At 51.6% G+C, this 15,097-nt stretch overlaps 1 protein-coding gene across 8 annotated transcripts in view; it reads left to right on the forward strand.

Moving 5' to 3' along the window:
* The first annotated feature begins 1,804 nt into the window (after nt 1-1,804).
* Hdgfl2 (HDGF like 2) overlaps nt 1,805-15,097 on the forward strand; it is a 22,297-nt gene continuing 9,004 nt past the window's right edge. For 4 of the 8 annotated variants that reach the window (XM_023717179.1, XM_023717175.1, XM_023717177.1 and 1 more), the window contains exons 1-4: nt 1,805-1,988; nt 3,970-4,046; nt 4,133-4,271; nt 14,129-14,335. In XM_023717179.1, coding sequence (XP_023572947.1) covers nt 1,917-1,988; nt 3,970-4,046; nt 4,133-4,271; nt 14,129-14,335 — 495 coding nt within the window. In that variant the 5' untranslated portion in view covers nt 1,805-1,916. The remainder of the gene's footprint in view (nt 1,989-3,969; nt 4,047-4,132; nt 4,272-14,128; nt 14,336-15,097) is intronic. The other 4 variants (XM_023717178.1, XM_023717181.1, XM_023717180.1 and 1 more) reach the window with 1 other exon arrangement.

The following is a 15,097-nucleotide window of genomic DNA, read 5'->3' on the forward strand; positions in this document are numbered from 1 at the left end:
GGGAATCGAACCGCGGTCCCTGTGCTTTGCCAAGCTTGTTTCAAGTAGGTGCTTTAGACCACTGAGCCATCTCTCCAGCCCCATAAACTCACTTTCTCCAAGGATCACTCAGTGGGATCCCAGGACAGACAAGAGACATCCATCAATCAACCCTTTTTTTTTTTTTTTTTTTTTTGGCAGAACCAGGGATTGAACTCAGACCCTTGCACTTGCCAGGCCAGCACTTATTCTACTGAGCCATCTCCTCAGCCCCAATCAACCCTTTCGGAAGTACTTTCTCTGGTTCTTTTCCTTTACTTGCTTTGAATGAATCTGAATGAATCCTTATTTTATTTGTTATTGTTTGGGCTTTTTGAGGTAAAGTCTCTCACTACATAGTCCGACCTGGCTTTGAACTATGTAAACAGGCTAGGCTCAAACTCACTGGGAAACTCCTGCTTCAACCTCCTGAGTGCTGGGAGTACATACCTGCACCATCACACCTCACTTGGAATAAGTCCTAATTTTGGTATTCCTTTTTTTTTTTCGGAACCGGGGATTGAACTCAGGACCTTGCACTTGCCAGGTAAGTGCTTATTCTACCGAGCTAATCCTAATTCTACTGAGTTAAATTCTAATTTTAAAAAGAAGGGGAAAGAAAATGTTTTTTGCCCTGTTAGACTTGAGTTTCTCGAAGCCAGACTCAGTGTCAAAATCTAGTATTTTCTATTCCAGGCATAGTTTCAAGTGCATTTGGTGTTTGGGGAAAATCACTCAATCTGTGCAATCTTACAGGATCGGTACAATCGTGAGTTCCATTTTACAGAGTGACTGAAACACAGGGCTGTTAAGTGATTTGGACACGTGGAGCTCAATTTTTTGGGGGGGCTCTTTTTTTTTTTAACCGAATTAACCTGTATTTTCTGGCTTTAGTATATAGTCGGTGCTCAAAAATTTTCGTAAGTGAGGGGCCGGGGAGATGGCTCAATAGGATAAGCGCTTGACGGGCAAATGCAAGGATCTGAGTTCAATCCCCGGTTCCGCAAAACAAAAAACAAAAAACAAAACCCCGGTTACACACACACACACACACACACACACACACACACACACAAAGAGTAAAAAAATTTTCGTAAGTGAAAAGATGAGTGTTCCGACCATTTTACGCCTGTTTACGCAAAGCTCCCAAGATCCCGCCCCTTCCATAAGCCCCACCCCTGGGCTGGCAATGGTCCTTAGATGTCTAGAGTTGAATCTTTCCTTTTTTGATAGTCAAAGACTGACCACCATCAGGTTCAACCTCTATCCTGTGGGCAAAGTATGCGTTTCGTGTTGAGGTGCTTCCCTGCTGATACTTAACACCTGCTATCCTACATTAAGTCCCTCCTATGAGGAGCAGTTGGGCTGTCAATAACCCGCCTCCTACATTGAGTGGGCCTCATTTTCCACGCTATCCAATGGTCTGATTCCTATTAATACACCTCCTGCTGTGGCTCCCTCTGTCCCGCCCACCTCTCTTAAACTCCACCCCTGCACTCCTTGAGCGCCTCGCCTCCGTAGCGCGGCTCAAACCTTTCCCCTTTCACCTTCCATAACCTCCTCCCTCTCCCTTTAGGTTTCTGGATCACGCCCCTTAGTTCGGCCCGTTATCCAATCCCGTTAACTTGCTCTGCACCAACCTCTCTTTCTATTGGTCCCCGCCCTTCTCTGTTCCCGCACGTGGTACTGAGTGACGGCGTCTCCGGCCCCTGGCGGCAGGAGGGCGGGACTTCCGGCGGCACCGAACCCAATAAGTACGCGTCTGCCGGTTGCCTGTGCGAACGCCCCCGCCCCCTCGGCGTCTGGCTCCCGCCCCCGGCTTTGCCTCCCGCTGCTGTAGCTGCTGCCGCTGCCGCCGCCTCAGCCGCTTCCCGCGGCCTGGGCCTCCCGCCGCCAGCATGCCGCACGCCTTCAAGCCCGGGGACTTAGTATTCGCCAAGATGAAGGGCTATCCGCACTGGCCCGCCCGGGTGAGGCTGCGCGGGGGATGGGCCGGGCGGGGGAGGGGGACAAGGGGGACCCCAGGCCTGAGGCCCGCGCGCCGGGGCTGTAAGTGCCTGAGGTCTGAAGGACCGTGTCCTGGGGTTCGGGGAGCATCGGAGTTCTGGGGGTCATGTTCTGGGTTTCTGAGGAGCCCGAGGTTGGAGGGGACAGCGTTTCGTGGTTCTGAGGGGTCGGAGGTTTTAGGGGGCCGTGTGGGGCGTCGGAGTTCTAGGGGACCCCACTCTGAGGTTCTGGGAGTTTTCGGGGGCTCGGAAGGTTGAGGCTTGGGGAGAGAGGTCCTCTCGCTGGGGTTCATAAGGTTGAGGGGTTACTTCAGAGTTTGGAGGAGGTGGTCAGCTATCAGGGAGTTGGGGGACCTGGGATCAGGAAAGGGGTCAAATGTGATTGGAGTACCCCGAGTGAAAGGACCTCACGGTGGAATCCAGAGAAACCAAGTGGTGATGGGGCTGGGGATGCGATGCAGTGATGGAGGAGGGTTGAGGGTCAAGGCAGGTGCTGAGGGGGTCCTGCAGCGGAATGGAATTGGGGATTCTGCTCACAAGGTCACTGGGATCAGAAGCTAAGAATAAAGCTTCTTGAGGGGACCCTGGGGACTGGCTTCCAATGAAACATGGGTACCCCATAGAGGAGGGTGCAGGGGCTGCTTGGTGGGGGAGGGAGTGGTTTTCTGGTGCTTGAAATCAGACACCAACTTCATACTGACCACCTGAGGGAAGGGGCTTGGGCCATGCGGATTTGGGGTTACTCTTTGGATGAAACTAGGTTCCAGAGGTTTTCCAGGTCTAAAATGGGTTTCGACCCTGGTGTGTGCAGGTGGGTGGGGTTCGAGGCCATGACAGGAGCCCCAGTGTATGGTGGGGACCCAGAGGCTTTTATCGTCTTCAGGTCTTAGAACTCCAGTCACTCCAGGGCTGAAGAAAATTTAGGGTGCAGCGGGGAGGAAAGAGCAATGGAGAGGCGGGGCAGAAGAAGGACTGGATCAGTGGCAGTACAGGAGGTGGCTAGGAGAGGGCTGCTGTAGTCGGCTGGCAGGGAAGGGCAGCGCTGCAAGGCAAGACTGATCTTCAGGTTGACTCGGTTTGTCGGGGAGCTCCTGGAGAAGGAGATTGCTTCACCAGGGTGCTGGTGCCCAAGATGAAAAAATGTAGCTCAGAGAAGGAAGTGAGGTGGGTCCCAGGCAGGGAAGGTTCCAGGAACCACGCAGGTTGGAGCAGAAGGTGGGGAAGGCATTATTTGGGACCTGTGCGATCACTACAACTGGTTAGATTGTGCTCATTTTCTTGGGAGAGACCAGAGCTCGAAAACTTCGACTCTTTCCTCCTTTTCCCAGTTCTCTTCTTTCCCAAGCACTAGCTTTTCCCTACTCTTGCCCCCCATCTGCAGCTCAGAGAGCCCTGAACATTTCCAAGTATCTGATTGGAAGTGAAGGGGCTGCTGGCCGCCTGTGGGGAGGTGACTGACAGCTGCTGGAGCCCATGGCCTGCAGGGAGAGGGTGGGACTTCCTAGATGCTCAGGCCTGTCTCCTGCAGCCCACCCCCCACCTTCTGCATCCTTGGATCGTCCAGCTGCATCCCCTGGGATCCCCGCCTGATCTCCTCTTTGCAGGAGGGATCTCATAGGAGGGTCTAGAAGTTTCTAGAAGCTGACCTTGGTGCCCCCCCCAGTTGCTTCAGGGGATTATATTTGGCTGTGCTCAGGTGAAGCATCTGCCTTGGGGCCAGCTTTCTCTGGGATGGGGATATGGAGGGGGCAAGTTTGCAATCAGGGGGTGCATCGAAGAGTACAGATTCCCATTTGGGAGGTGCTGTGTCTTACTGGGTTGAAGACTTCCCTCTTCTAGCATGCTTTTCTCCAAGCAATTTGGCTGGTTTCTTGGCGATTTCCTGGGTATGTGAAGTTGCCTCCTGGCCCTCACCCTGAGCCACCCTACTGGCCTTTCATTACAGATTGACGATATTGCCGATGGTGCCGTGAAGCCCCCACCCAACAAATATCCCATCTTCTTCTTTGGTACACACGAAACGTAAGTGTCCCCAGCTGGGGCTTGGTTCCCATGTCTCCCAGCATGGCCTTGGCTCACCTGGAATGGCTTGTGGGTCCTTTCTCCAGAGCCTTCTTGGGACCCAAGGACCTGTTCCCATATGACAAATGCAAAGATAAGTATGGGAAACCCAACAAGAGGAAAGGCTTCAATGAAGGTCTCTGGGAGATCCAGAACAACCCTCACGCCAGCTACAGTGCCCCTCCGGTGAGTACTGTGGGGCCGCGGCCATCAGCGGGTATGTCGGCAGAGCCTGAGGCGGGAGGACACTTCCTCACTGTTGGAAGTGAGGGGCCTTTTCCATGACTCACAGGAAAAGAAGCTTCGAGGTCTGGGTCTCACCCCCTTGGCAGTCTGGACATTCAGGGCCGGGTTATTGTCTGTGGGGGTGACTGGGGTGCTAAGCAGTAGTCCTGGCCTCCACCCACTCTATTCCTGGAGTTCCCCCAGGTGTGACAGCCACACATGTCCCAGAGATCATCCAGTGTCCCCTGGGGGTGTGGACAGAGTGCTGTAATATCAGAGCTGTAAGAACTACTACATCATAGACCTGAATTTTTTTTTCCTGAATTTTTTTTTTGAATTAGGTTTTATTGGTAATTTTAACTACATATAATGGTCACATTCATCATAGAGAATTTATACCTGTATATGATACAATTTGATTCTTTTTTTTCTCCCATTCCCCTACCCTCCTTTCAATGCCTCTTTCTTTCCCCATTTGCAAAAGCTTTGTTTGGATGTTGAATTTCTAACGGTACTATTGAATCTTTTTGTTTGTTTTTTGACGGAACTGGGGATTGAACTCAGACCCTTGCGCTTGCCAGGCAAGTGTTTATTCCACTGAGCCATCTCGCTGGCCCCAGTGCTATTAGAATCTCACAAAACCTTTTATTTCCTAAGGAAAAATTTTCATCCACTAGTGACTTTGTCTCTTCTTGTTATTGCCACGTTGGATTCAGGAGAACAGGTACTGGTTTGTTGACATGAGAATTCTTAGGTGGAAAAAGTAATGACAAGAGGCGCAGAGATGATGGCGTCCCCGTGGCACACGGTATCTAGAGATGTCTTTGCGGGGGTGGGATTTAGAGTGGGTTGCTAGAATGTCAGGGGAGGCTGGAGGCGGCGAGGGGCCGGCCAGCCTGTGGTGTCCAGAGTGATTGCCTAGTGCCTGAGCCTCTTCAGGACTCCCGCCTTTCAGTGGTCTGGGTGAGCTTCCCCTTCGTCCCAGCCCGAGCTGGCTGGCAGTGGCAAGCACTCCCTGTGGACTCCCAGGCATTGACCCCGCCATAGTCCATGTGCTTTCTGGAGTCCATACCCGGGCACTGGGGGTTCACTCAGCACCTGCCTCCTGAGCACTGATGGTTTGGCAGCCACTTGTGCAGGGGCAGACACCCCCTGCACCCCTGGGTCGTGCTGTTTACTTTTGTTACCTGGATGTGTCTGGGAGACCATGGGTTTGCCTGCCAGCATATTTTCCTAGGCTGTGAGTATCCCCAGCCTGACTGAAAGGATTGGAAGATCTTTAAGGCAGTTGAATTTCATGAGATCCTTTACTGGCCTCCACCCAAGGTCTCTTTGGTTACGTCCTAAGCGTATTAACTCCTGGTGAATCATTGTACCATTTAATATTTATTGGACACCCATGGCTTGCTAAGTGCATACATGCCTGCCCTCAAGGGACAGAAACTCAGAATAGTGCACACTTGAGATTAAGTGAGCCCTTGCAGATCCGCCAAGCTGCAAAGTATTGTAGTAGGGCTGTTGCTTTGTGTTTTTTTTTTTTTTTTTTTTTTTTTGTGGTACAAGGGATTGAACTCAGGACCTTGCACTTGCCAGGCAGGTGCTTACGCCACTGAGCCATATCCCTGGCCCTGGGGCTGTTGCTTTGTGACTGACCAATCCATGTGTGTGTCCAGGTGTTAAAGTGCAGATCCCTGGGCCAGCCCTGAGCCCTGTGGATGCAGTAGTGTGGGCCGAGAGCCTGCGGCCCTCACAGTTTCCCTTGCCAAACCGCACCCCATGCTTTTAAACTTTTATTTATTTATTTGATGCAGGGTCTTGCCATACAACTTAAGTTGGTAGTGATCCTCCTGTCTCAGTCTCCCCAGCTGGGATTACAGGCATGTGTGCCACCATGCCCGGTTTCTTTTTTTTTTTTTTTGCGGAACCGGGGATTGAACTCAGACCCTTGAGCTTGCCAGGGAAGCACTTATTCCACTGAACCATCTTCCCGGCCCCTATCCATGCCCGGTTTCAGTTTCTCTTTTTGAACACTTCAGCCTTTTAGTTTATTTTTCTTTTTCTTTTTTCTTTCTTTTTTTGGCAGAACCAGGGATTGAACTCAGACCCTTGCGCTTGCCAGGGAAGCACTTATTTTACTGAGTCATCTCCCCGGCCCTAGTTTATGTTTCATGTAGAAATTGAAAGTTTAGGGGGCTGGTGAGGTAGCTCAGCAGCCTAAGTGCTTGCTTTAGGCAAGCGCAGGGACTGGAGTTTGATCCTTGGCACCACAGGCTATGCCGGCCCTGCCCCTGGGCACACTAAGCTGGCCACCAAGTCTGAGTGGTGGCACATGCCTGTAATCCCAGCACGGAGGAGGCTGAAAACAGGAGGATCACTAGGAATGCGAGCTGCGTAGTGAGACCCTATACCAAATATATATATATATATATATATATTTTAAAGTTTAAATGGGCAGTCAGTGAAAATGGCCTCGCAAGGCAATCTTGCTTCCCATTCTTGCCTTCTTGTTACTGATTTGTTTAACTCTCAAGATGGCCACAGGGCTGGGGAGATAGCTCAGTGGCATAAGAGCCTGCCCAGCAAGTTCCATCCCTGGTACTGCAAAAAAAAAAAAAGAAAAAAAGAAAGAAAGAAAGAAAGAAAGAAAGAAAGAAAGAAAGAAAGAAAAGAAAAAAGCATCACCACAGTGACTGGGCGTGGTGGCGTGCACCTGTAATCCCAGCTTTTGGGAGGCTGTAAACAGGCAGATCACTGTGATTCCGATCTAGTAGTAATATCCTGAAGACCCTTCCCTAAAATACAAAAAAAAAAAACAACAAAAAAAAAAAAATCGCCATAGATGTCAGTTCCTTATGTACTTTTTAAAGTTCTTTTTTGTCTTTTACTTATTTATTTTGAGACAGGGCCTTGCTGTTTCCTCAGGCTGGCCTTAAACTTGAGATCTTCCTTCCCCAGCCTCCTGAGAAGCTGGGATTATGGGCTTGCCCAATGATGTCCAGTTTAACATACATAATCACACATAGCTTTTTTTCACAAACACGTAATTCTGACCTTGTATTCATCCATCATTATCCTATATCTTGACACCCGTTCTATACCAATAGGAGTCCTATTTCTTTTGCCTTGTGAAGCCATTTGGTAAAATGAGTCTTACATTGTCTTCTGGAGTCCTACAGCAATCCTGGGAGGGACCATTGTACAGGTGGGCAGACTGAGGACTGGAGGGTTTGCTTGAATGCACAGAGGAGTCCAGCCAGAGGCTGAGGCCCCTCACTGTTAGTCCTGTAAGACAGTAACCAAGATGCGTGGGGCCAGGTCACTCTGTGTAGCTCCTGCCATGTGCCGGACGGCATCCCCGGCCTCCCCCTGCCAGCTGCCGGTGACATCTGTCTGTCTCAACTTCAGTCTTTCTTTTGTGGAACTGGGGATTGAACTAGGCCCTTGTGCTTGCCTCAGCTTCAGTCTTTGTGTGTGTGTGTGTGTGTGTGTGGCCAGCTCAGCCCACCAGGGGGTGGGGCTGGCTGGCATGTGGTGCTGGGGGATTGAACCGTGGTCCCTTTGCTTTGCTAAGCTTGTTCTAAGTAGGTGCTTTAGACCACTGAGCCATCTCACCAGCCCCAGCTTCAGTCTTAATTGCCAGAATGTGTCTTGACCTTGCCACATGCTTCGTAGGGGACAGTGTCACTTAAAGTTGGTAGCCATTGACATAGAAGGATCCTGTGTAATGCCTCTTTTCCTTTGGTAGTGACTGGAAGGGACCAGTCCAGGGTTCTCAAGGTCATCAGCAATGGGGATGAAGGAAGATCTCAAGCCCAGGCCTCAAGACTACCTGGGGGGGACAGGGTCATGGCAGAGGCAGGCCTGGGGCAAGAGTCCTGCTATGAGGACAAGTGGCCCTGAGTTCAAGTGGGGGCTCCACACCATGTGCTGTCTATGGAGCTCAGCCCAGGAAAGGACACTGTCCGCCTCTCACCAAGTATCCATGAGCCAGGGAGGGAAAAAAGAAGCAGAGGTGTTTGGCAGTGGTGGGGGCGGGTGTGCCCTGCCACAGGGCTCCAGAACTGCTCGAATGCCCTGCCGCTCACACCCTTGAGTCTTGGTGTGCCTGGCAGCGGCTGGCTTTGGCCTTTGCTTTCTGGCTTCTTATGTGTGCTGCCAGCATTCATATCCTCTAGGCCTCTGCATGGGTGATATTGCCCAAAACCTTTGCTGGAAGGCAGTTCCAGGAGCCCCAGGGCTCCTGGCTAGATCCCCACTCAAGGAACACTTGGGCCCTGACTCTTTTGGGGCCTCAGTTTCCCCAAGAAGGACGCATATCCTTCCCAATTGATGGACAGGGCCGTGGAGGCATAGGTCAGATCCTGCTTGACGGTTAGTGAGGAGGAGCTGTGTCCGTGGTGGCCGAGCTTTGTGTTATAAGCTGTTACTTGACTGCTCTCGGGGTGTATCTTCACCTGCAGAGTCAGCAGCTGTGGTGGCTCATGCCTGTCATCCCTGCACTCTGGGAGGCTGAGGTTGGAGGATCTCAGGTTCAAGCCCAGCCTGGGCAGTTTAGTGACTTGAGACCTTGTCTGAGAATAAAGTTAAAAAAAAAAAGAGCTGGGAACGTAGCTCAGCAGAGAGCCCCTGGGTCTCATCCCCAGTACTGGGAAACAAAACCCAGGAAAAGGCGGGTAGAGTGATTCTCACCTGTCAGCAGCGAGGACAAGCTGGAGTCCTGGATGGTAGCTCTTCGAATCCTGATACCTCCCGGCTCCTCCTGCAAGAGCTGCTGGGACTGCTGTTGGGCACCTCCCCTTAGCTGCTTCTCCCCCTTGTTAGAGAGGGCACAGCGCGCCCTTCCCTGCTTGCCAGGGATGCTGGAGGGCGCTAGCAGCCACCTCTGGAGGAAAGGTGTGAATCTTCTTGGAAGCATTGTTCTCTCCTGGCACTTTCATTTTGCGCCTCAACCTACTTAAGTATTATCCTTTTTAATCTTGTCAGAAATTATACAGGCAGGGCCTTGTTGTTGTACCTGAGGGCGCTGGGCCGCAGAGGCACAAGGGGGACAAAGTGTGTCCCCAGCTGAGCTGAGCTGTGAGGTCGGCTCCACACCTGGTTCTCATTTTTCTCCGGTGTGAAGCAGGGACTGTTAGCCAGAGTCTGCGCGGGCGGGCGGGCGGGCATCCGGGCCTGCCCTCCCCTCTGTGGGGGAGGCTGGGCCTTTATTCCAGGGGATCCTGCTGCCAGGGCCAGGGAGCACAGCTGGGGCTCCCGCCTCCGGCCCCAGTCCTCATCCCACCCTGCCTCGCATGCATCCACCGGAAGGCTGCTGTGGAGACCTGGCTTGCAGCATCTGTCCATCTTCCTGCCGTGCAGCCTCCCCCTGGCCACCAGCTGTGACACCTTGGCACACACGCGGCTCCTCTGTTCCCAGGCCTGCTTCCATTGTTCCTTTCTGCCTGAAATGGCTCTTCCAGAACCTCGTGCCCAGTTTTCATTCTCCTCCTTGCTCTTTCCTGGCCAGCAAGCGTGACCCCCTCCAATCCCTTCCTTGGTGAATATAATCCCACCAAGACAGTATGGCTTTTTTTTTTTTTTTAATTATTTATTTTTATTTATTACATTTATTTATTGTGTGTGTGTGGCCAGCTCAGCCCACCAGGGGGCGGGGCTGGCTGGCATGTGGTGCTGGGGGATCGAACCGCGGTCCCTGTGCTTTGCCAAGCTTGTTTCAAGTAGGTGCTTTAGACCACTGAGCCATCCCTCCAGCCCCGACAGTATGGCTTTTTAAAAAGTAATCTTAGGCCAGGGATATAGCTCAGCAGCATCAGTGCCTGGCTGGCAAGTATAAGGTCCCAAGTTCAATCCCCCATACTGCCAAAAAAAGAAAAATAGCAGTCTTACTCAGTGGGTGTGCACCTGTCATCCCAGCACTCACGAGGCTGAAGCAGGAGAATTTCCATGAGTTTGAGTCCAGCCTGGACTATATTTTATTTTATTTTATTTTATTTTATTTTATTTTTTTTGTAGCTCCCCATTGACCTGCAGCAGCGCTGGTCTGGGTTGCCTTGAGTATGTGGGAATGGAACCACCCCTCAAAGAAACTGACTGCCTCCTTTAAGCAGACACTTAAACAACTGAGCTAATGGGCGGGCCCCCCCTGGACTATATTTTAAATCTGTCTTTTCAAATCTATTTATTAAATTTTTTATTTTTAATTTTTTTTTATTCAGCTGGGCATGGTAGCACGTCTGTCATCCCAGCACTCTGAGAGGCAAGACAATTTGTTCCTTTTTTTGAGGGGGTTTTTTATGAGACAGGGTCTTGCTATGCAGTTCAGGCTGGCCTTGTGCTTACTTTGTAGCCCACTCTGGCCTCAAACTCACGACGATCCTCCTGCCTCAGGCTCCGGGATGCCAAGCTAATCAATTGTTCAAAGTCTTGGAATGTAGCTCAGAGCAAAGGCCTTGGGTTCAAGCCCCTAGCACTCATTTCTTTTCTTTTTCTTTTTTTTTTTGCGGTGCCAGGGATTGAACTCAGGCCCTTGCGCTTGCCAGGCAAGCGCTTATTCTACTGAGCCATCTCCCCAGCTCCCCAGTACTCATTTCAAAATAGCCATTTTACATCGTAAGCCGCAGTGGCTTTTAGCGCACGTCCATTGCATTCAACTGCCTCCACTGGCTTAATTCCAAAAGGAAACCCGTTAGCGGTCCCTCCCAATTCTCACTCCTGCAGCTCTGGCAGCCTCGAGTCCACTTTCTGTCTGCATTTACTTATTTGGGCTGAGGAACTCCTAGAAGTGGAGGCCCATCCTCAGGACTTCGTGTCTGACTTCTGAGCATGCTGCTCAAGGTCCAGCCGGCCGCGCTGCAGCTGCCGTTGCTTCCTTCCTCTGACTGTATAGCTCTGCCAGATCCTGTTAATTCATCGCTGGATAGACATCTGATTGGCTCCCAGAGGCTGTGACCTGACCCCCTACACCCCCGCTCTGGAGGGGCAGACACTGAGCTGTGAATCCAGGGCCTTCACACTGAGCAGTATTCACAGATCTTTTATCTTTTATCTTGAGACAGAGTCTCACTAAGCTGCTAGGTTGCCCGGGCTGGGCACAAACTTGCTATCCTCCTGCCTCATTCTCCCACAGTGCTTTTTTTTTTTTTTAAACTTAAAAAAAAAAATCTTTCATTCATATATTGATTTGGTACAGGGTCTCGCTGCGCAGCCCAGACTCGTAGTGATCCTCCTGTCTCAGCTTCCCCAGAGCTGAAATTATAGTCATACACCACTGGTGGTGCCCGGTTTCAGTGGGGTTCTGGGACTGGCATGGCATGCAGTGCTAGGGATTGAACTTAGGTCCTTGCACTTGCCAGGGAAGCACTTATTCCACTGAGCCATCTCCCTGGCCCCCCATAGTTTTTTTTAATATCTTTTTTTTTGGGGGGGGCAGCTTAGCCCACCCTGAGGGTAGGGCTGGGTCAGCATGTGGTGCCAGGGATCGAACCATGGTCCCAGTGCCTGCCTAAGCTTGCCTGAGCAGATGCTTTATTATTATTACTATTATTATTTTATTTTTTGGTGGAACCAGGGATTGAACTGAGGCCCTTGAGCTTGCCAGGGAAGTGCTTATTCCACTGAGCCGTCTCCCCGGCCCCGATTCTCTTTACTTCTGCTTCAAGTTACCTTTTTTATTTCTTCCTACAGTACTGGGGATTGAACCCAAGGCATTCCCACTGAGCCATATTGTCAGCTCTTTTTAACTTTTTGCTTTGAGAAAAGGTGTCATTAAGTCATTAAGTTGCCCACACTGGGTTTGAATATTATAATCCTCCTGCCTCAGCCTCCTCCAGTGCTGGGAGGACTGAGAAGAAGTACCAGGAGATACCTCAGCCGGGCTGGCGCTCGGCGTGGCTGACTGCGTCGTGCTCAGTGCCTCGGTGCCCCCGGGAGCCAGCACGCCGCCCCTTCTGCGGCACTGTAACTATGCTCACGAGTCTGTCCCAAGAGGAGAGCTGCATGTCTGGACTGGGCTGGGCACATAGTAGGTCTCCTCGAGGTTTGGTAGCTGAGTGCCGAGAAGGGCGGCCTGTGCCTTTTCCTCCCGCAGACACAGAGCATCCAGATCCAGTTCCAAAGGGACGGGCGCAAGCGAGCCCCTGTGGCCGGCACTGCTCACCTGCCTGGTCGAGTTGAGAGCCTCAGGAGCGCTGCGCATGGCCCGGCCCAGCCTGATACCCCGCCTCTTCACTGGCTTCCGCTCACTCTGCACCGCTGCAGTTCCACCTCCTCTGCTTGCTAAGAGGGACCTTGTGCACAGCAGCTGTGCTCTCGGGCGCGTGGAGCCCACATGCTGGGACAGCCCCTCCACTACAGTGTCACAGCCTCCCGGCGCCTCCTTGACACACGTGCACGCATGTATGCAGTGCACAGTGCTGCTTCTACCTCTCGGTCGCTTGCCTTACAGCCCCCACGCCTGGTGGGTTCTTCCTGCCTGTCACCACAGTGGCAGCTGTGTGCACAAATCAGCCTCGCACACCTTAGGTTGTCAACTCCCGGGGCTGGGGCTGTGCCTCAGTCACTTCTGTGTGCTCTCCACCCGCTGTGCCTGCCAGCCAGCCCAGATGTGCCAGAAAAAATGTTAGCTGTTTGTGGCTGTATCAGCCTGAGCAAGCTTTTTTTTTCCCTTTTGGTCGTCTTTTTGAGACAGGGTCTTGCTCTGCAGCTCAGGCTGGCCTTGAGCTCGCTTCGTAGCCCAGCTATGGCCTTGCACACTCATCCATCCTCCTGCCTTAGCCTCACGAGTGCTGGGATTATGAGCATGCAGTGGCCAGGTGCCTATATTCCCAGCACTCAGAAGGCTGAGGCAGGAGGATGTCCTAGTTGGAGCCCAGCCTGGGCCATTTAGCAATACCGTGTTTCAAAATAAAAAATATAAAAATGGCTTGGTTCAGTGGCTTTACGGTCCTCCAGTACTGCAAAAACCAAAGGGACACATTTATTGATAGTACCTGGTAGACAGAAGTTCAAGAGATCCTGTCCTAGGATCGCTTCCTCCTCTTAAGAGTGATTTTGTTTTGGGCATGGTGGTGCACATCTGTCATCCCGGCACTTGGGTGGCTGAGGCAGGAGGATTACCACAAGTTCTGGTCTGTTCTGGGCTACCCAGTGAGTTTTAGGCTAGCCTGAAGCACATAGCAAGACCTTGTTACACAAAAACCAAGCAAATAAAAATGATTTTTAGCCAGCGTGGTGGCATGTGCCTGTAATCCCAGCACCCAAGAGGCTGAGGCAGGAGTGGTGCTGCAAGTCCAAGGCCAAGCTGAACTGCATAGTGAAACCCTGTCTCAAAAAGAGAAAAGAGAGGGGCCGGGGAGATGGCTCAGTAGAATAAGTGCTTGCCTGGCAAGGACCTGAGTTCAGTCCCCGGTTCTACAAAAAAAAAAAAAAAAAGAGAAAAAGTCTTAGAAAAGCAAACATTTATAGGCCTGTTGCCATAGTGTAGGTTTTGCTCTGTGTACAGCCTGTTTTCTCTTTGCTGCAGCTTTGTGAGGCTGAAACTCTTATCCCCCTTGCTCAGCTTTGGAAACTGAGGCACAGAGGAGCTGCACTCACTTGTGCCAGGTTTAAGCCTGACTCTCGTGGCCTTGTGTGCTTGTGCCTGCTGCTGGGTCTCCATCCACCCCCCTTCCTCCTTCTGTGGGGTTTCCCCTTTGTACAGTGAAGAAGACAGACCCTGACATTTGAGTCCTCAAAGGGGGTTGCTGTCCTTGGGTCATTTGCCTGGGGAAACCCACCCAAGACTTGGGCTGACACAGTCTCTGGTCCCTCCCCACCCAAAGCCACTGAGCTCTTCTGAGAGCGAGGCCCCCGAGGCTGAGCCTGCGGGTGGCAGCGACGCTGAGGAGGACGAGGAGGACCGAGGGGTCATGGCCGTCACAGCTGTAACTGCCGCAGCCGCCAGCGACAGGATGGAGAGTGACTCAGACTCTGATAAAAGCAGCGACAACAGCGGTCTGAAACGGAAGACGTCGGCACTGAAGGTACAGGTGAGGCCCTGTGGCCTGGTCTGTCCCAGACAGAAAAGACGCCTGGAACTGCCCTGTCCTTTCTCCTGGTATCTTGGGGTCTCCTGGTAGCCTCCTACCTCCACTTCACCCTTTTTTTTTTTTAAGACAAGGTCTTGCTATACACTTCGGGCTGGCTTGGAATTCCTGGCAAACCTCTTGCCTCAGCCTCCTAATTGCTAGGATTCCAGCATGCCTGGCATTTTTTTTTTTTTTTTAAGACAGGGTCTGACTGAGGCCATAAGTTGCCTAGCTTGGGCTCAGATTTACTGATACTCCTATCTTAGCCCCCTTGAGTACTGAGCTGATATCATGTGCCACCCCACCGGACTTCAGATGCTATTTTATTTTATTGACCAGGGTCTTACTCTATGTAGTTCAGACTGGCCTTGGACTCACAGTGGTACTCCTGTCTCCACCTCTTTCTTGCTGGGGTTATAGGTGTGCACCACCATATCTGGCCAAAAAAAAATTTTTGAGACAGGGTCTTGAGATGTATCCCAGCTGGCCTTGAATTCATGGCACCCCTCCTGCCTCTGTCTCCCAGGGGTGCACCACCACAACCAGCTTCATTGGACTTTCAGCGAATGAGACTCATATACCATGAAATGCACGCTTTCAGAATGTATAGTTCAAGCTCCATGTGGTAATGCACACCTGCAGGCCCAGCGCCGGGAGCCTGGGGGGGTCAATAGTAAGTTTAAAGCCAGGATAGCAAGGCCCTGTATCCAAAAAAATTATATA

Source organism: Octodon degus, unplaced genomic scaffold, assembly GCF_000260255.1.
Source record: "Octodon degus isolate 3935 unplaced genomic scaffold, OctDeg1.0 scaffold00050, whole genome shotgun sequence".
Taxonomy (NCBI): Eukaryota; Metazoa; Chordata; class Mammalia; order Rodentia; family Octodontidae; genus Octodon; species Octodon degus.